The sequence below is a fragment of the Artemia sp. Qi Xiang Cuo genome, chromosome 9 (assembly GCF_049724085.1).
Source record: "Artemia sp. Qi Xiang Cuo chromosome 9, ASM4972408v1, whole genome shotgun sequence".
Lineage (NCBI taxonomy): Eukaryota > Metazoa > Arthropoda > Branchiopoda > Anostraca > Artemiidae > Artemia > Artemia sp. Qi Xiang Cuo.
The window spans coordinates 21374120-21396732 of record NC_142802.1 but is presented as its reverse complement, the minus strand read 5'-3'; the positions used below and the strand labels follow the sequence as shown (position 1 = coordinate 21396732).

The 22613-nt window shown below is 34.1% G+C and overlaps 1 protein-coding gene across 3 annotated transcripts in view; it reads right to left on the bottom strand.

Moving 5' to 3' along the window:
* Positions 1–22613, bottom strand: part of Cirl (Calcium-independent receptor for alpha-latrotoxin) — a 140650-nt gene that overhangs the window by 58775 nt on the left and 59262 nt on the right. For 2 of the 3 annotated variants that reach the window (XM_089094366.1, XM_089094368.1), the window contains exons 4-6: positions 22389–22498; positions 12358–13410; positions 1327–1512 (exon numbers count right to left, since the gene is read on the bottom strand). In XM_089094366.1, coding sequence (XP_088950492.1) covers positions 1327–1512; positions 12358–13410; positions 22389–22498 — 1349 coding nt within the window. Of the gene's footprint in view, positions 1–1326; positions 1513–12357; positions 13411–21114; positions 21222–22388; positions 22499–22613 lie in introns of all 3 variants that reach the window. The other variant, XM_089094367.1, reaches the window with a different exon arrangement.

The window sequence follows — 22613 nt, the reverse complement described above, 5'->3', positions numbered from 1 at the left end:
GTTTTAATAAAAAAGAAACTTTTCTGGTATTCTCACTAACAAAATTTAAACAAAAAAACAAAACAAAAAAAAAACAAATTCCCTTTCTCCAGATTTTTTAAATTTCTCTTTTTTATATCTCGATTTTTAAAAATTAGAACAAAATCCCCCCTACCAATATTTTCGTGAATTGGCGCTCCTGTGACTGATATTTTAGAGAAACGGTGTTAAAATGAGTCATAAATTAGCTTTGACTTTTTTTTTGACAGAACATTATTGAGGCATATATTTTGTAGAATTTACCTTTAGTAGTAGCCTACAAAAATAAAACACTGATATATCAAATTTAGGCATAAAGGCATACATGCAGAATAGATCAAATAAATAGCCCAAATGAAAAGCCTAAATTAGACTGAAATGAAATTTAAGAAAAAGATAAAATCTTTAGATTTTTTGGAGTGACCAAAATATCTACTTTGAACGGAGCGGGATAGAGAAGAAGCACAGAAATTCGAAACGAGCAAAATTTACGCTGCTGAAATGTCGATGAGGAGCTAGGACCGATCAAAGAACTCTCAAGAGGGAGTTCAATAATAATAATAATAAATCTGTTTGATAATTTTAATAAAATTTGTTCAAAAATTTGAAAAATTTAGAATTTTACCCCCCCCCCCCGGGAACCTTCCCTGCATACGTGACTGCAGAAGAGTGGTCACCATGATGTTCGGCTTAAAGCTAGGACGAGTTTGAAGTACTCGTTATGTTCAGCAAAAGATTTGTACTAGCTTTGTAATTTAACAAAACTGTCGTTTTTCTTAATATTAGTTTCACAGCAATGCGGAAAAACTGCGAGTCATCAATTTTACTTGTAATTTTTGCCATTTATAAATAGTTTGCTGCAAATTTAGCAGTTCAACCAAATTTTTACCAAATTTGCAAAAAAATTGTTGTAAATTTATCAATTTTACTGAATTTTAACAAATAGTTTGTTTAACTTTTTTTGTTTTACCAGATTTGGTTAGGTTTTTTAATAGATTAATTTAAATATTATTCAATATTGGGATTTTTGCGAATTGTTTTGTTATTTTACAAGAAATTTGAATTTTTGTTTTGTTACTTTACTAGATTTTAGACATTTTCGTTTTTCCTAGACTAATTTAAACATACTGAATATTACTTATAAATTTTACTTGCTTTTTATAATTACTGAATTTGTGGTAAATCTGTTTTATTGTACTGAAGTTGTTAGAAAATTTACAAAAAATATTGTCTATGGTGATATCAACTTTTTGCCACAAACTTTAAAAAAAAGCTACGGCGTAGCCTATAATCTAGAAAGGTTCTGACCTAGTATCTGCTCCAAGTGATTGAAAGCAAATACAACAATCCGAACAAGGCCACTTTCACTATTTTCCAGCAATGCTTCCGCCGGTAGCAGTATTGAATCTTCCATTCCATTCCAGGATTTCTCCTCAGGGCCTGGAAACGCCATTTCCTCTATATAACGAGTTTCCAGGACTTTAACTGTCAACACTAAAAGAAACGACATTTATAATTATATACAAGAGAACTGTGCAAAACTGGCCAAAAACTTTGATCACGCCCCTATTCACATGACCATCGAAAATAAAAAGACAGTAACTCCATAATCGCTTTTGCTATAAATTTATGATTTTCAATATGCAAAATATAGTTTAAAAGTCTGTAGCGAGTTCCCTGTATAACAAGTTTTGGCGAGCATAAAAGTTATAACGTATTTCCAGGACCCTCACAGTAACAACTAAAAGAAACGACGTGTGTAACACACAAGATAATTGTGCAAAGCAAAGCTAAAATTTTGATTATGACTCAGCTTATGCGGCTATCTAAAATCAAAAAATAAAAACTTCATAATCTGTTCTTCTTTAAATCAAATACTTTTTCATATTCAAAATACTTACAGTGTTAAAATGGCTTTCTGTTTGGGTAAAAAGAAAATATGTTCATGAACAAGCAGCTTAATTTAAAAGAAGCTAAAAAATGCATCTTTTCTCCTTTTCTCCATCTTTTTTCTAAATTAATAAATAAATTTATTAATTTATTTGTTTAGCCATTCAGTTTCAAGAAAACTGTTTGTCAGTTCAAAACACAAATCAAATATAATACTAAAAAAGAAGAAGAAGAAAAAAATAACAATATAAGAGCACAAGAGGCACCAAAAATAAAAACAAAAATGAAAAAATAGCATGAATGACATGAACTATAATAACAGTGATAATAATAATAATAATATCAAATAGTTGAACACATTTTTTATAATGGTATAACCACACAAGGTTTTTAATAGCTTGACGTTTTTTTGTTTTTTTATTTCAAGACGGGTGGAGTTTCTTAAGCAAATTCAAAGGGGGAAATTTTCCCAAAGTCTAAAGAATTCGATTGTTGCTCCTGAATGAATTATCTTCTAAATTGAATAGGTGCCATTTTGTAAATAGAACCGATTTCTATGACAGCGGCACCAATTAGGGGGAGGAAGCAGGGAGGCAATCATACCTTTAAACCTTAAAAAATACCTTCTTTTGCATTTTGTTTTTAAACAAATGAAAAAAACACCTCCTAGATTTTTTAAAAAGCCATTTTTTGTATCTTCATTTCAAAAAAAATAAAAATAAAATTTTCGACCCCTCCCTTTTTTCGTGAATTGGTGCATAAACTTATTTTAGGGTTACCAACAAATTGACTTATTTTCTCTTCGACCACGTTTTGTTTCCTAGATAGCGCTCAGGTATAATTCAGGTCTATACCGCTGCATACATAGGTCCATGATCGCTATAGACCGGTTCAGTTTACTTTTCTTTCTATTTTTTTTTTTATTTAGATTTTCTGTTTTTCTTTTTTTTTCTATTTAAACTATGGTTATCCACCCACCTACCTTAGTAGGTGGGTGGACTCTTTTTTCTTTTTTTTACCGACTGAATCTAACTTTGGTTCAGTTACTAATCAATTCAGGTATGTTAAACATTGAAAAAGAAACAAAAATGAAGAAATATTACTTTAAAACAACGGTAATAATGTTCTTACAAGAAATGAGAATGCAATTTAAAGGTTATTGACATAATAATCTGTCATTTACTTTAAAAGTCACTAATAAAAAAGGGGATGACGCAAAACATGCGAAGAGAATTTAAAAGTCCCGCCATTCGTATATATCAATGTCTGATATGCAAATTATGGCTTAAATCACGAACACCTGAAATGGAATCACGTCATTTTGAAAGAGATGTAAGCAATATTAGATAATTCAGTTGTGGAGTAGCCAAAATATTCAATGTTTTAAAAATTCTTCGTGAAATATGACAAATTCTAAATATGACAGTTTTCTCGGTACTGGTGCATTATAGGCTACGTACTCTTTTATATACTGCTAAAGAAGTCAAGTTTGGTTAATGCTAATGAAATAAAATAAGATGAATATATAATAGTTTAGAAACAAATTTGGGCTATATATGTGCACATTAGGGGGGGGGGGGGGGTAAAAGAAACCACATACTAAATACGTAACCTAACTTAACCTAGGTACCTCCCCCCCGCCAACCCAAAAAGACAATAGTTTAAATATCGTAAACGCAATGGAAACTACTCTTTGCATTCCAATTCTTAATAGTGGTGTCTTGAAATAACCAGTCTGTCGGGTATCTATAGCATCTCCAGTTTGACATTCCATATCAAATACATAAAAGAGTACGTTTAATACACTTGTACCGTTTTCTCCTAATCCGCTTTCTTTTACTACTTTAACGAATATACCCCCCCTCCCAATAACCACAATGGATGTCTGTTCGCGTGCGTCTATTAGGTAGTACGAGCAGAAAAGCCGAGCCGTTGACTCCACTGCTGATATCCATGGACACACGAAATCCGTGGATACAACAGTTTGAGCAGTAATGAGGGGGGGGGCGAATCAAAGCTCCACTACTGGTAAGGGAAGAGTAATTTCAAGCTGGAAAGTTACTTTTTTCTTTCGTGACATTACTTTAAATGTGAATCTGATTTGATTACAGCACGTTTTGCCTTATTTTGACATCCAAACTGTCAAATTCTACAACAGTCATAATTGTCAAAGTACAACCTACAGAAGAAGTTTATTGCAGTTACGAAAAGACGGCAACACAGATTTGCTAGAATCATAAACACAAGCATTTGGCCCAACATCAAGATCTTTTAGGCAAGACAGTGACGGGGAACAAGGTCGCAAATTGCCGGCAAATTAACGTCTTGAAATGACTTTGACACGTTCAGATGACAGTTTTATCGAACGAAAAGATACAACTGATGAAAAAATACGACCAACTAAAAGGTAAATTGCAAAATCAATGGCTTGGCAGATTTCCATTTCGGACCGAGTCCGAACTGGATATTTTTAGGGGTGGTGGTGGGCGCAATGCAAAGAGAGCAACACACAGTTTCGATGAATTTAGATAAATTGAAACACGACTCTCGAATGCAAAGTACTGTAATTAAAAAAGGATTAAACTAAATTCCGTATCCAGGGGGTTAAGGGTTTTGACTCCCTCGAAATGTTTCTCTGACTTATAAAACATAGCAAATTTGCATAAAAACAAATTTCATATACATTTTCAAAGTTTTGTTGGCACACCCTCCCCCCCCCCCAAACAAAAATCCTGGATACGCTCTTGACAATGTGGATACGTATAAAAAAGATCGAAGAAAGAGACAGGGACACACGGGGACGGAGAGAGGGAGATGAAAGAAAACAAACTGACAGAAAAATAATATATACATATCAAAATAACATATAGCATGTCATTCAAAACGTACAAAAAAGTATGCTTGAAATTTCCATATACTCTTTTTGCACATAACAAAAACTTGTATGAAATAACTGAGGATTTCTACAGCAGGATCGCAATAGAAGTAGGCTACAACATGTTTCAGTCCAAAATCCATATTTTTGGGAAATCTTAATTTTTGAAAAATTTGAAAAAATACTTCGAATAAGCCACGGGGACGATTTTCCCCCATCAAAGTCTACCCTGTGCGTAGACAAGAACATGAATAACACAAAAAAGAGTAGAAAAAAGTTCAAACAGAGAGGTCATTCAATTTATCTTTGGAAGGAAATGAGAGTTGAATTATAGGGGGGGGGGGTTAAAGCAGAGCACAATCCATTTTTAGGTTGTCCAATATTTTTGCGGATATTGACAATATATTTTTAGCCTCAGGGGGGGGAGGGCTGCTCTCCCACAAATGACATCCTTGTGTCCAAATCAAAAGAATAGATCCATAATCTTTTTTTGATTTAATTTGTTCTAAGAAAAAGCTCAATTTTGTAAAAATCGACTAATTATTTTATATTACTTTATTAATTAAATCACTATTAAATATGTTCAGCTATTTGATATAATTATCATTATTGTCATTATAATTAATGTCAATCATGCTATATTTTCCTTTTTTGCGATCATTTTTGAAGCCTCTTGAGCTATTATATTGCTGTTGTTTCCTTCTTCTTTTTTTATTATTATATTCAAAGATATTTGCCAACCCAAGCTATAAAAAAGGAATGCTGAAATATTTTTCGGAAAATACTAGCGTTCCTTTTAATTAATTTTACTTCCACTTCACTTTAGCTAAGTTGAGACATAGAAAAACATTCCGTTTGACATATTTCAGACATATTGTCACACATCAGCTTAGAAAAATCAGGAAAGAAAAATATTCTCAGGAGTTTAATTCCCATCTGACCAGACAAGGGTCAAATGACCCTTAAATCACAAAACCCCTCTCAGAAATTGGAATTCCAATTTCTAAATGTTTCCCAGAGCTCAATGATTTATAAACACTTGGAGGTGAGGATAAGAAATAAATTGAAGAATTCTTTCTAAAAATCTCTTAGAAAAAGGGATTAATTTGGAACATCACGGAAATAAACGGGAAAAGTAAGAAAAAATTACATGACGCAGATGAGAATAACAAACAAAAATGATATTAATCATATTCCCTTCTTGATGTTTATTGGCGTTGTTGTTCGGTTCTCAACTTAAAACTTCATAGATATTTTTCCTCTTTTAAAAATGGGTTTTTGTCGTTGATTGGCACTTGGAATATTCCAAACGTTCTGAAGTAAGGTAAACAATCGCAGTCCGAATGAACCTACTTTAATGTTTTAAACCTAAATAGTTCAGCTAGGCCAATAAAACTTTCGGGGATTTTTAGAATTTTATAGTTCAGCTTAAAGTTTCACTAATCTCATTAAGTTTCCTGAAAGTTTTAACCACATGACTCTACTATTTCTTTTAAAAATAAAAAAAGTTTATCTTGAAAGAAATTGTATGTCCTATAAGATAAGCTTCAGGGTATAGGTGCAGCCGGATGCACAGCAGAGGCTTTGAGCAGGTGATCTGAAATCTCGCAATTTTCTCCATATTTTTTATGTAAATCACCTTTTTCTTTAACCCAGGAAAGGCTAATTTCAACCAAAACATTCTGCGTATGAAGGGCCGTATCCAGGATTTGTTTTTTTCGGGGAGAATATTTTTTCGGGGCGGAGGGGGGGGTGCTTAAAAAAAAAATCTTGAAAAAAACACACCAAAAATTTGTTTACATACATTTTTCGCGTTTTTACGAGTAAGAAAAACTTCAGGGGGAGGGGTTCAAACCCCCTACCCTTCCCTGGATACGGCGTTATGGGTAAGGGTTTGTACAGGTTCACAAAGCCATAGTTAAGGGCTTTTTTTATGCTAGGTGTGTTTTTAATTGTTTAATACATATTTCCAAAAAATATAAATTTGTTTCCCAAAAATCCGGATTTATGTGTATTTTGACCTAATTTCTCCAGAAACACCGCAAGGTGTGACAGACCTTGCGCTGTAGCTGTGTTTTAGAAGTCATAAAGCCGTAAAACACCACAGAAAAATTGAAAGCAACCCTAAAATTCTTTTGCCTCGTGGATTCAAACTTCCTCCCACCCTTGTGAAAAATCCTATGCCTACATAAAACCTTTCATCTATGTTAATACACTTTGGTTCCTTAACTCCTATTAAAAAATCATGTTAAAAAAGGATGTGGGGGGGGGAGGATTCCATGAAGATTCCTTTCTTTTTTAGCACTTAGTTTTTTCTCCATACTAATCTTTTTATGGACTAAATCTGATTAAATAATCAAAATCAAAATATTAATTTGTAAGTTTAAAAATAGAAAAAAAATGTGCTTACAATTCCTAAGATCAATACAAAATGGAACAAGAAAGCACGAAATCAAGCTTATAAAATTAGAGAGGAAGAAATTGGAATTTCCTGAGAGAGACAAATAATTTATCAATTTCTCAACAGAGGACTTATTGACGAGGTTGCAAAATTTAATTTCACTCGAACAGCACAAAGGTGTCTTTGTTCCATTATGGAACAACACCAAATTTTTATCGTTAGAAATTGGCTTGAACATACCATGGAAAAACGGACATAAGAAACCCAACCAACTTAAATAAATCAACTGAAAACAATTAAATCTAAGGCCCTGGGTTTACTGGTACAAATGACAAGTACAAAGGTAGTACCTTTTTTCAGATTCAAAATTTTGAAATCCGAAAAACCCGAAAATTTATTTGAAAGTAAGGGAAGGGGGTGTAAATGATATAAAAAACGATGATTGGTTTTCGGGGTGAATGGACTGACGCTCAGTTCCACCCAAATATCCCATACGCACAAGAAAGACTTGGAATTAAAGTGTCAAAGAAACCAAAATAAAAACATTTCCCCTCTTGATATATCTAAGTCTAAGTCTGATATATCTAAGTATAGGTCCTAGGTCTAGGTCTGATATAATCTTCAAGGAAATTCAAACCTTCTTAAGCTGTTTCCTGCTATACGTTTTTGCTTGTTTTAATGATTTTATATTCAGCGCCTTATTTCCAGGGGCGGATCCGGGATTTTTTTTTTAGCAGGGGGCGCATAACAGGTTGCTCCGATAAACTTGCAAAAAAAATACCAGCAATTTAAAGGGAACCTCTAATATTGTGCATCGTAGGTAGGTAGTGGGAATAGTCGTAAATTTAATCTAAAATCTGGTAAAGGTTAAAGTTCTACTAAATCTGTTGAAATTAAAATGATCTAAAAATATTAGTGCAAAAATAGTAAGTAAAAAAATACCCCGCCATAAAAACATTAAAAAGCTGTTCACACTCTACAAAAAATATTATATTTAATAGCCCCAAAACCACCACTACGTTAGGGAGGGGACCTCCCCCCCCCCTGCGCCCCCACCTGGACCCGCCAGTGCCCATTTTAAATTCTTTGTTTTGTTTTTTTATATTCAGCACCTGCAACTGCCGACAACTGCATAACTGTGTATGGAGGTTTTTATCCATTAAAATTTGAGCTATGCAAGAACAAATTGTATAGGCTATTCAAAAGTTACAGAAATTCAAACTTACAAATTTCAAGGAGGTATATTAATTACCCTTCCACGATATACTAATTACATCTATATCGGAAGGGGAGAGTGGAGCACCATATCGTAGGGGGGTTACCGGGTTTGAGCCCCCCCCCTAAAAAAATGTCCGACCTGCACAAAAGTGACAAAAATACGCGTAAACGAATTTTTGTTACGTTTTGTGAATTTTATTGTGTGTCCCTCCGAACCATAATCCTGGATATGGCCCAGGGAAGAGTAGGGACAATCCCCATCCAAAAACTTTGTACAAATGTCTTCCTTACAAGAATTACTGCCTTAAAAATTGCCCTTTAATGCTTGTAATCTCCCCCCCCCCCACACACTTGAGGGTATGATATGTAAGCACCTATGTTTACATTAATATTTAATTTTTTTTAATTTTAGAGATTACAGTATACCGAAAACCTCCCAGATCTTGAAAAGATAAAGTTTAATTTAGCTTTATACGACATCTTTTGAAAAAGTTTCTTCCTTTTGAAAGATACATTTTTAAATCTAAGTCCTAGTGAATACATCTTAAAGGTTATTCGATCCAGTAAGAGGGAGGACTGGGGAATTTCCTCGACTGCATTAGCACTAATGACCTGAGCTAGAAAACCGGGGAAAATAATCAAATCCAAAACTTCGTCATGCTACCGACAGGAAACATATGAGAAGGAATTAGAGACTCGCTAAAGTTTTTCCCAAGGAGAAAGAATATTTCTAAGTGAGAAATTCCGAAAAATATAGCATTCCCCTAATAAATATTATACATTTTTTGAAATGTAAATAGCATATTATCAGAGAGGTCCTTTGAGGGAGGGATGGCAGGTCAAAATCTGACAAGAATGGAGAAAATTACCAACAACTGAAGAAAACACATTTACTACAGATTCCCCCCCCCAAGAAATTTTTTTATTGAGGTACATCCCGACGACTGATTTTACGACTCTGAATATTATAAATTAACAAGAGAAAGATAAAAAAATGATCCGGCGAAAGTTTCGGGCAGTAACCAAGGGAGGCTTTGTTAGAGAATATGTGGCGGCTAAGTTTAAATCTCAAAACCTGAATTTATACCCGGGGATAGCTCAGGGAGATTAAAAACCCGACAAATGCACAACAATACTTTTTTTTACCGAGACAACTGGAGGGTCACATTGAGACAAGCTTCAATATCATGCTCTTTATTGAAGGGTAAGGGAGAAGGCCTGGTGCCTTAAACACAGCCTCTTTTCGACCCAACTATCCGACTTTTGCATATATCTACATACGAGCAAAATAATGCTTAGAACACCCTAGCTGTTCACTGAGGGGGGAGGGAGTATGTCACATCCCTTCAATGTATAAATATGTTTCAGTCAAACCTTCCCACTGATTCAGATCCATAGGTACGGGTGCGTTATATAGACACTTTTATATATTGTACAAGGAAACCAGTCACGAAAAACCCGTCAAATAGGCTATTCTCAAGAGACCGCTAAACCCGCCAGACTGGTTATTTTCAAGAGACCGCGAGAAATGGAATGCAAAGAGTAGTTTTCATTGCGTTTACGATATTTAAACTGTTGTTTTTTCTGGGGTTTAATGGGGTAAAAGGTACCTAGGTTAGGTTAGGTATTTAATTTATGCTATGCTTTACCCCCCACCCCCCCCCCACCCTAATGTTCAAATATATGGCCCAAATTTGTTAATAAACTATTGTATATTCATCCTATTTTATTTCATTAGCATTAATCCAGCTTGACTTTTTAGAAGTGTCCATATAATGCATCAGTACCCATCCATAATAACAAATTTCCCCACTATCCTAGTTCCGCTTCCTTTTTTAATCCCCTGATGAATATTCAAGAACATTTTGAAACAGCTTTGAACATGTTGCAGTATGTTCATCAATAATTACATTGTCAAATGCTAGTTGCGCTCAAAACCCTTTTTGGGGGATTCAGTAGGAGGTAAACAGTGGGGAACTATGTAAAAGCCGGGGAACGCGCAACTTCAATCCTAACTCAAAATTTTTAATTAACATGATGACATAAAATAGACACTAATTAAATTTATTTTACCTTTAATTGACTTATAAGTTATGAGTCTTCTTTAATAACTTAATATTCAAATCTTAACGCAAGGTATGATAGACCATGCTACGAATACACAAAAACAGATAATATACAAAAGAAAAGTGCGACTTGACACGGTAGCTAAGCTTGACGTCATCGCACCCCCTACTCAGTCCCGTTGCTAGAATTTCAAGTCAGGAGGGGGTCGAATCATTTAGGAGGAGGGGTTCCAACAATCGAAAGCGTATTCTTCAAGCCATTATATGATGAGATAAATCAATTTGTTTTACATCTGGCGAAGGAACCAAGACCTGACTACGTCGATTCTCCACTTATTTAACATTTGATGCCCCTTTACAGCCTTCCACCCTTAGTTCTCATAAATGAAACGATTTAAGTACGGCATATACGCCAACAGAGGTGCGCACATGTCCAACTCTAAGAGAGGGAACAGAGGGGGGAGGGTACTAGGGGAAGTAAGGGCTATAAAAAGGCAAGTGTGTTTTTAGGAAACAATTTTAAACTCTTTCAGTATAAGTCCATCAGCCAATCCATAAACCATGGTCATCCTCCTTGCAGTTGAGGAAGCTGCGGGTTAGTACCCAATTTGACACTTAGAGCTCCTTTACAGCCTTCCTCTCTTAGTTATCACAAATGAAACAATTTGAATTACACACGTTAACATAGGTGTGCACGTGTCCAATTCTTAAAAGGTGAACAGAGCAGAGGTTGAGGCTTTTTTTTTCATGGGGTGGAGTAATAAAAAGACAAAACAAGTGCACTTTTGGGAAATTACTTTTAACCTTTTCCATAGGGAATTCCTTGAGGCAATTCTCAATGGAGAACCCCCTCCTCCATGTGTGCAAGTTTATTCATAAACCATTATCGCCTTCTTGCAGCAAAGGAAGTTCCAGGTACTCCTCTCATTCTTTTTAAGAAGCTGATCCTAAATACAAATGGAAAAATGTTAGGTCATATTTGATAAGACTTTTTTAAGAGTTATTTTACCACAACTCGAATATGGAATATCTACTTGTACTCAGAAAATTTGCAAATCAGAATTTTCATCGATAGAGAAGATGTAAAAGGATAATTTTTAAATGTTATTTATGATGATATTTCTTGAATTTTATGCGTATGGTACTAAATTTCCAAAGTTCTTTTACATGTTAAAAAAAGAAGATTCATACATAAGGCAACAATTCGATACCTCTATTGTTTTGCAGTAGACTTTTTGTCAATTCATTTTGTATATAGCCAGTAGCAGCTTTACGGTGGCGGGGGGGGGGGGCACTTGTCCCGGGTGCAGAAATTTTAGGGGCGCAAAATGTCAAATAAATAATCTAACCATTATAATCATAATAAAGTAGAGGGCGCAGTTAATAAATGAAAGTAATTAATAAATTATTGATTAATTAATAAAATCAATTAAGTTTAAAAATAACTAATAACCATAATATTTAAATTAAGATAAAAAAACTAAAAAATAAATTATTCATTAACCAATATACTAATTTATTGATTAATGAAAGTTTTGTTTAAATTTGGCCTAAAATTTTAGGGCGACCATGGGGGGGATACTAATCAGGATTTTGCCCCGGGCGCAAGAGAGGCCAGAACCACCACTGTATATGCCCTAATAAGACTTTGGTCAATATATATATATATATATATATATATATATATATATATATATATATATATATATATATATATATATATATATATATATATATATATATATATATATATATATATATATATATATATATATATGTGTGTGTGTGTGTGTGTGTATATATATATATATATATATATATATATATATATATATATATATATATATATATACCGAACTAAAACACAATACAGAAATCAAAGTACTTACATATATTCTCAACATCCTGGACAATAGTTTTTGGTCGCATAATTGTATTTGCTAGAAGGAAGGCGTTTTCTTCAAGCCCAGTCAGTAAGGAGGTAGAAGTCACTCTAGAGTGCTGGTCTCTGCTTAGATCACTGAAAACCTCATCGGTGTCAAAAACATGACCAAGGTCACGCCAAGCCATATACTGACCTGGTTCAAGGAGTGTTGATCCAGCCTGGACAACACTTTGAACTAATTCTGTCACTATTGCTTCTCTTTGCCGCCAATCCGGAAAAGCTTGCAAATCAACTGCCATTTTTAGTGCCAGTTTTTTAAGCAGATTTGACGCGGCAACCATATCTCCACCATATAATGTCTTACTATTGGTGACTTGAGAGAGCTCATTCGCTACTGATATTAAAGAATCTCCTTCAGCAATACGCGATTCAAGACTTGTCAACCACACAGATTTACACTCACTCAAATCTGGGGTACTGTGGACCCAATGGGCTTGAGCTAACTCTGTTTCAGGGTAGCAGAGCCACCTAGCATATCCAGTTGCTCCACCGGGGCAGGGCTGTATGGCTACTTCTCCACCTTTTGTCCAATTCCAAAATAATCCCCTCATCATACTCGGGAGACACATATTGCTTGTATCTGCTGGCACTGTGTTTATCGGCTCTGGTTGGATTATTTCTATTTCCTTTTGGAGGGGAGTTAATTCAACCGTGGTTGTTTCAGCTTCCACCATTGGCGGTAGAGTAGTGTCACCTTCGTCAATTCTTTGCCACCCACCTTTCTTATTAATATATTTCCCTGGAATTTCTGGTACTGGCACCGTAACACCTTCGACATTTTCAACAAATATAGGAATTGATTCATTTTTCGAGGGTGTATTAGGCAGTGTCGGAAGGACTGTGGTAGTTGTTGGAGAGGTGGTTGTTGTTGTAGTAGTTTCAGTTGTAGATTGCAATCTGCTTTGAGCATCATTACGAGAAGGAGGATTCCAAACAGAGGGAATTGGAGAATTGAACCAGGGTGGCCTCGGACGAGTCGTTGGGGGTGGCGTAGTCGCTAAAAACAAAGGAAACTTTTTATTATTGAAGCACTCATAAGCATGGGGATTTGTGAAAATTATGACATTGCATAAAATCGTAATACAGTTTATTATTATGTTTTAATAGAAATGACATCTTTTGAAAATCTACGACTTCTCAATTTGTAATTATATAACATTTATTTTTCCCCCAAGCCATTGGATGAAAATTTTGAAACAGCCATTTTGTTCATCATAGTTAAAAGTTCCAATAACTATGTCTCTGGGGATGACAAAGCCCCCCACAGCTCCTGGAGAAAGGGCTGTAATTTATGAAATTTATCCATTGTGTATGTATAGTGTTTCTTATTGAGATATAACTTTCCGAAAGATTTTGGACAAGTATACACAAATGTCTTCTAAAATCCTAACCCTGTATTTCAGTCCCATCTTTTCGACAAACCCTTTGACGTCGCATATGTTTTTTCAAAAGTACCAAGCACAAAAAAAATATAATTTGCGAGTTACTAATGTCAAAAAATTTGAAAAATAGTCGACAGTGGGTTGGTCTTAGGTGGCTTCATGCTAAGACAAATTTACAAAAATAATTGTAGCCGTAAGAATAAAAAAAACCTACTGAGTCTTTGATACGAAGGATGTCTATAAATAGTTATAAAATTAAATCCGAGTAAAGCTTGGTAAGAAATTTTTTTATATTTAGTTATTATTTTCTTTAATTCAGGATATACAACCTCCTCTCCCCCTGAAGCTGCCATCAAAATGGTATAGTTTCAGTTTATCAGGCGGTTACATGTTCACCTCGCCATTTTTTAGACAAGTTATAAATGTTCTATTTTTTGGGATAAAAGTTTTGTTTTTAAAGTTTGTTTTTAAAAAGTTTAAAAAGTTTTTTTTTAATAAAAGTTTGGGATAAAATTGTTTTGATTTAAGACAAGGAAATAGTTAACATAATTAAAAATCCTAATCAAGCAAATTCAGACTCAAGTGTTAAAATATACCCGAAACTCTCGAGCAGGGTTCCCTAAAACTAGTACGAAAAATAAGGTATCTGTTATGTACGGGCTCCTAGAAACTAGTAACTTGTTGGGGTTCCACAAGGATGAAGAAGTAGATAAACACTAACCTAAATATTAACTAAGGAGTATATGCTATCGAAGAAGCATCAGCCTTCAAAACGATTTTTACGTCTTGCTAAAAAACAATTTGCCTTTTTTATTGGTATGACATTAAGATTTAAGAACATGTCTGCAGTGTGACAATATATCAATGCAGTATAGAAAGAAATTTGAACTTAAATGGATATCAAAAATTCAAAAAGAAATAAAACTTCGATCAATTAAAACTTTCACAAACTCAATAGTTCGTTAGGGATATCCCATGCTTCATGAAGAAATTAAGACATTTCTCTTCCCTTCTGCTCATTTCACTTAATCAAAAGTTCGCCCTTCATTTAAAATCTACATCTCGGTGTTTCACACTGAGAAATACATCAGCCGAGAGATCAAAGTTAGCTCAGAAGTAGAGTCTTCAATTCCAAAGCACAAGCTTTCAACTTTTGTTCTCTCACTACTCTTTATGCAACTATTTGATGAAAATGATGCATCGCAGGGGATTAAGTACTTTTTATATTCGTTTTAAACTGTGAAACTTGACATACTAGAAACTTGTATAAAAACGAAAAAATTGCTTAATTTTAAAAGGAAAAATTCGAAGCATTCAAAGATAACCGAAAAGTTTTGTTTTAAGTATTTAAGTCGTAATTTTAAATAACATAATTAATTCAACTCATAAAAATATTAAGTAAGATAATGCAATGAGGAAATTGTGAAGACAGTGAATTGCAGAAGAAAATAGCTAAATATTCCATTATGCATCTAATATCTAATATCTGCACACAAAGCCGTATCTAGGATTTTGTTCGGGGGGAAGGGGTTATTTTTGTTCGGGGGAAAGGGGGGTACAACAAAAAACTTTACGAAACGCATTAAAAACTGTTTATATGCATTTTGTCACATTTGTATGAGTCGGAGACAAATTTTCAGGTGTAAGGGAGATTCAAACTCCCTCCACCTGTCAACTCCTCCCTCGCTCTCCACGGCAAAACAAGAAATAAAACCAACAGCCAAGATTAACAACAAAGGTCGTTCATACAGACAAAATCATATCAGAAGCAAATTTAAAACAGTTATCATCGCATTGCTTTAGATACAAGTTCACTGTGACCGGATATACTTATAGATAAATTCATACGGTGATTTAATGGTACCATTATTTGACAAACGTGAGTTTTTAAGAATTTTCCCGAGTTTCAAGAAACACAAAATTAACGTAAAAAAATTAGCCAATGAAAGAATATTTAAAAAAAAATCTTTATTTCAAACTATCTTCCTAATTAATTTTCTTCGGGGCAAAACGTTAGAAACGCAATAAGAAAAGCTATTACAGAAAACATAAAAACTAGTATTAAGTCTTGCAAAGGTACCAAAAAAAACAAGCTATAAAAAAAAATTATATACATAAAACAATAGTCATATAACTCGATGAAGCCAAATTAAAACCACAAAAAAGCTTCATTAAAAATGACATAAAAGTAATAAATAATAATCCATAATAACAATCATTAGCGAAATAATCCTCTTGTTCGGTAATAATTCATCGCCGGTTAAAAGTCAATGAAATAAATTTATTCTAATCATGATGAAAATGACATTTTATAAGGGCATGAAAAGGCTAAAATTACCGTTTTATTTCACAAGAAACTAAACTCCTTTTCGCCCTGAATGGTGTCAGCTTACAATCCCTATTCAATAGAAATCTTCAGAGGGCGGCTTGGATTCTTTATCATTTTCTCATTGCTGCTCCTCTGAGATTATTTGTAAAAACAAGCGTACAAAAATCAGTTGCAGAGAGCCTAAATTCTTGATTAAAAAACTGTGTGGAAAACATCACACTGGTTGAGGATTACGGCAGCGCAAATCGGAGAAAAAATATACCTCTACACGGGTAAATAAGGAAGGATAATCCCCTTTTGGACTTGTCTCAAAAGCTCTCCACCCTGAGGCAGGTCTGAAGGACCCCTACCTTAGGAATAATCACAAGGAACCCCTCCTAACAAAATTCGATGAAACCTAATTTTCCGTGTTTGAATACAAACCTCCGGAAAAACCTGGACCCTCCCTCTAAGGCAGTGTTTTCAAAGTGTGGTACGCGTAGCCCTTGGGGGTACACAAAAATTTTTAGGGGGTACGCGCCCGGCCAACAAAAAAAAAACCTTCAACAAAATCCTCGTTTCCTCACCCTTTTTTGGTTTTATTGATCATTAATTATTTCCTTTCCTCTCTTAGCTTCATAGGTCAAAACCCTTCAACTGTAGGACTGGCAATCCTATCTATATTTTAGCTTACTTAGTACCGGTAACTGAGAAGTGGTACCTAAAATGTTTTGTGGGTAAAAAGGGGTACAGTGTCTAAATAAGTTTTAGAACTACTGCTATTAGGTATTATACAGCTCGAGGTTTATTGTTCGAACTTTATTCTACTGGCAAATTTAAAAGTTTGAAAGGAACTTGAGTTAACGGGAGGGATACGTGCCTGGGTAGGGTTGAACTTTGAAAAAAATGCCTCCTGAAATCGTCTGCATACTTTTCATTAACCAATACTATATGTAAACAATGGGCAAAGTTCATAACTTGGAGCCCTTCCCCCGGGAACTGTGGGGCATTAAGTTATCCTCAAAGACACATTTATTAGATTTTCGACTATGCAGAACAAAATGGATATCTCAAAATTTTGATGCGGCCAAAAGAACTTTTAATTTCCGTTCGAATGAGGCATCTTACGATATTCTAGGACTATTGGATCGATACGATCACCCCTGAAACAAAACAAAACAAAACAAAAAAAACAAACAAACAAACAAACATGCTTTCGTGATCTTCTTCTGACAAAAAAATAGAGAATTCCACATTTTCAAACAGTTAGTGGTAACGAACTGTAAGTAAGGAGCGACCCGGCTCAATGGTAACCGAAACTCTAAAAAACGTGATTTTGATACCAATAGATACATCAAAAGAATCAGATTTTAATCCTGATTTCAAATATATAAGTTTCATTAAGTTTAATCTTACCCATCAAAAGTTACGTGCCTGAGAAACTTTGGCTTATTTTCGAAAAAAGGGGGAAAGACCCCCTAAAAGTTATAAAACCTTAATGAAAATCACACCATCATAGTCAGCGTATCAGAGAACCCTACTATCGAGGTTTCAAGCTCCTATCTACAAAAATGTGGAATTTTCCATTTTTTGCTAGAAGAAAAATAACGGATGCGTGTTTATTTGTTTGTTTGTTTGTTTTTTGTTTTTTTTTTTTTTTTTCCAGGGGTGGTCGTACCGACCCAGTGGTCCTAGAATATCGTGGGAGGGCTCATTGGAACGGAAATTAAAAGTTCTAGTGCCCTTTTTTGTAGATAGGAGCTTGAAACTTCTATAGTAGGGTTCTCTGATACGCTGAATCTGATGGTGTTTTTTTCATTAAAGTTATTGACTTTTAGGGTTTGTTTCACTCATTTTTTCGAAAATAAGGCAAATTTTCTCAGGCGCGTAACTTTTGATGGGTAAAATTAAACTTGATGGAACTTGTATCAGCAGTTTGAGAACCACTGCTCTTAGGTATTATACAGCTCGAGGTTTATTGTTCGAACTTTATTCTACAGGAAAATCTAAAAGTTTGAAAGGAACTTGATTTAATGGGAGGGACACACGTCTGGGTAGGGTTAGCCGTGCCGAAAAATATTTTGAAGAGGGGAAGTTTTATCATTTTTTTTCTAAAAATTGTCCTCAATAAGCACTAAATTATAAACATTTCCAAGAAGACAACAATTAAGAGTTTTCACCAAAAAATTAGTGCGTCTGATGAAAATATTGATTGGAAGTGGGGGTGATAAAACTGTCAAATAAAATTTGAAAATACTTTTTCTGTAATTTGTATCCAATTTGTATTTTGTATTTAAAAATACGTTTTCTTAAAAAAAAAACTTGACTAAAAAGATTCATAGTTTATTATCCATTTGTAAAATTACAACTCTTCTTAAACTCAAAACTTGGGAGGATTTCATAACTTCCAAATTCCGGAAAGTAAAATCTTAAGATAACTTTAAGTTTTGTCACACTCATTAGAAAGACAGAATAATAATGAATCGACAAGGAAGTGGAGCCAAAAATAAAACTATTGGGGATGGCATAACCTCCTCCTCTCTACTTTATATACGCCTCTGAAAGAAAAAATTGATCCTCCATTTTGTCAGAGCATAATTTAATTAGTTCTCCATGACTTTTAATTGTCAGCTCAAAGGATATTTGTGGGTAGATACTTGAAGAGAAAAAGACAAATTTGGAAACTTATCCAAAGGCGTTCTTGTTATAGTACCTAATCAAAAAGTAAGTACAATATCAAGGAAGTTCGAATTCCAAACACATGAATAATTAAGTAGAGTCGCCTACAAGCCAACTTTAACAATCTTATTATTATTTTTAATTTTATTTATTATTGAATCATCTAAGTAAATTTATGTTATTGCTGAATGCTGGCATAACTTTTTGTGCTAATGAAGGAATGTGCTAAGAAGAGCATCTATAACCAGACGCATGTTAGTATAAATACAAGAGGTATCATAGCGATGTGTACCATACATGGCGAAAAGTGTCACGCATGGCAGAACGAGCAATACTTCGAAATGTAAACCAGATGACAAAGAGTAAGCACTTCCTCGTATCAAGATAGCATACCCTTGTATAGAGTACTCTTTTTTGAAATTAGAATTAAGCAAGGATTTATATTCTGTATAAGTGGTGAACATAAGGTAACACAAGCCAGGAGCGTCAATTGGGGGGAAGGGACGGAATTTTACCCGAAAATTATTCACCCCTCCCCTCTAAATTTTGAAAAATATCTTTTTCCGATATTATCATTGAAAGTGACTTTTTTAATCTTTTCATTGGAGAAATTGAAACAAAAACACAAAATTTGTCCCTTCTGGATAAATACATTTACCCCCTCCCTCTACATTTTCACAAACTGACGCCACTAACATGAACCCATTTCGTTATTGACATTTGAATCCTCCGCAATAAATAACACTAAATCTTAACACAGTATTTTGGATGTAGAAACAAAAATTTAAAACAGGAGCTCTTTTATTACAGACAGTGAAACAAGCAAAATAAAACCAACACTGATATATTAAGATTTTTAATTTTTGTTAATAGTTGGTTTTTTTTTTTAGTTTGGTTTTTTTTTGTTAGTGTGGACTTCAAAATTATTTACATTCTTTAAATGATGAAAAGGTGATTGAGCTTATACAGAACAGATACAACTTTTCTATATTCATGGACATAGTGGGTGCCGGTGAGGAGAGGAGCCAGTCCGGGGGAGGCCCTGGGACCTGTCTTCCGGCCCTGGGACCCTCCATTTATGTATATTGTAAACACTTACATAATTCCCACATTAAAGAGAATTAATGTCTCTTCTTTTATGGAAAAGAGCGGGCTAGGGTCTGTGAGACCCTCCAGTTGCCCATATTATTGTCCGGTTGTGGTTTCAAAAGAGTTAAAAATGCCGACCTTACTACCCAAGAATACAGGGGGAAGCAGGAGGAGTTCCTAGCGCCATCTAGCTACACAGATTGTAAATCCTTGCACTGTCCAACTTCAACAAGGCATAACATGTCCACATTTACTAACTGTACAGATTTATAAATGGCCTTGATACAATGGATGAGTACCGAAGGAACAATGTCCACTGAGTTGGCCATAGGCTTAACTTAAAACGAATCTGATCAAGTCCATTTTGTTAGGCTTTAATATCACATCACTTGTCTCGACCGTAATATTATGCGTTTACAGCTATGTTCCCAAGAATAAAGACCAATTTTATGAATTGAAAAAAAAAAAAATCTTTTAGGATCAAAAACCAACAATTTTTTGGAAACTGATTTGACTTAGTCCATACCAAATAGTACCTAAGAGCACTCTCTATACTCAAGAACACAAACGAACGCCAAATACCTAGGACTTTTTTTCGTCTAATGATTTTTTATTAAATAAAAACGACAACGCAGTTATTTTGTATAGACAGAGCCAGATTGTACTCGAAACAATTTAATTAAAACTCAAAGTTTCTATTTTCGACAAAAAAGACTTAGGCATGACTAAAAAATTTCTTTTAAAGAAAACGGTATAGAAAGACCATGTTTTGAAGAAACGTCTTTTTGTCGATGCTGAACCCTAGACATTTTAGTCTCCCCCCTCTCTTAAGAAAACACATCCAATAATCAAAACGCTTAACAACTTCCATAAAATATATTTAGAAGTTTAAAATGATTCTACACTGAATTTTTTTTACATAAACTAAGTACATTTTTGAATTTCAATATTCTAAATTTAATTTACGGTACAGTGATTAGAGCACCTTGTGATTAAGGGGGGTTATTATTTGCAAAAAAAGACCTTAATTTTGTACAATTTAAAAGAGTTAGATTTAAAGAGAGAGTAAGAATGTCAAAAAACAAAAACGCAGTGATGAGTTTGAATATTCTAACCTGAATTTATTATACATTTGTTGTGCACTTATGAATGTTCTTGAGCATTTACTCGAATAAGAAGAAAAAGGCTAAATTCCAAGGGAGTCGCAGAAGAATTGAAAGAGTATGACATGCAATTTTATTACCTGACACGCATTGATACTGAACTTCTAAATATTTCAAAGTTCCGGGACAGGCATCACCAAATGTTGAACTTGAAGCTAAAATAGTACAGTTCGTCTGTTGTCCACACCTAAGGTCAAAGGATATACTATAATGACCTTGTTTCTTAACCTAATAAATAAATGCAATCGGAGACCAGCATTGTAAGTACTTCAAACTTTTACCAAACGTTGCCGGATATTTTTTCAAAGTTATAAATCTTTTCAAATACTTCAGCGAAATGGAGGATACTTTTAAACTCTGTGTTTGAAGCAAGCTAAAAAAAATTGTTACCCCACCCATATCGGTTGCGACAAAATGCATATCTATAATAAATACTGGTCTTTCGCATAATAGTTAAGCAAAGAAATTCAAGATAGGAATTGTTATTTCCATGAAATATGGCTTCTGGACATCAAAGATAATTTCTTTCCTTTAAATTTTTAAACGAATATTCCTAACTAAGAAAAGGGCATATTTCTTATTGCCGACAATTATTTTCTAACACCATAGTAAGTATTACATTAAATATTTTTTTTTTTAATGGTGTAGCTAGGGGAAGGGGGCTGTCCCCTGGTACAGTATCTGAGAGGGCACCAAACTAAGGGCTTTTCCCGTCAATATTATGATATACTTATATTGTGGTGGTGATAGCGGATCGGGGGGGGGGATTGTCTCCGGGCGCCAAAAAACTTAGCTACACCTCTGCTTTCTTGGAAAGTTAAGTTTTTCTAAGTAATTAGGTAAAACTAAAAGATGATCCTAGTTAAAACAGAGACAATATGATAGCTTTTAAAACATTTACATTTCAGACGCTAATATTTTGATTTTTTAGCTTCCGTGGTGTATCTGCACAATGAATTTAAGAGGGACTATCCCAGTTATGACTCGTGAGATATTGTTAATGGGAAATTTTTAACATTTTAAACCGCAATAATGTTATGTATTTTAATATTCAAATATCAAATATTATGAATAATCATTTAAACACCAAATATTAAATAACGGGTGATTTGAATAAACATTTAATCTTTTTTCTTTTTTATATAATTGAAGTCTTAAGAACTTTTAAAGCATTTAAAATAATTAAATAAAACTATTTTTTGATATCCAGAGATAAAGCTATAAAGAAGACATGGGTCTCAAAATCAACGATTATGAAATTTGAATTTCTTTGCTTAAATTAAATAGCCAATAGTGCCAGCGAAAATTCAATTTGGTAAAAGAGAAGCAGTGATGAAAATAAACAGAAACTAACCAGCAGAGCACTGATATTGAACCTCGACGTATTTGTACGTTCCTGGACAAGGATCGTCGCCGAAAACGTCACTCGATACGGGCATGCTACAGTTCGACACTGACCCACATCTGCAACGTTAAAAAAAGGAAACTCAAAATAACAAAGCGAGCAGCTAATTAAAATCATAACCATGCACAATAATATATTATAAAGTAAGAAATGAGAACAAGCTTTGGGTACTAA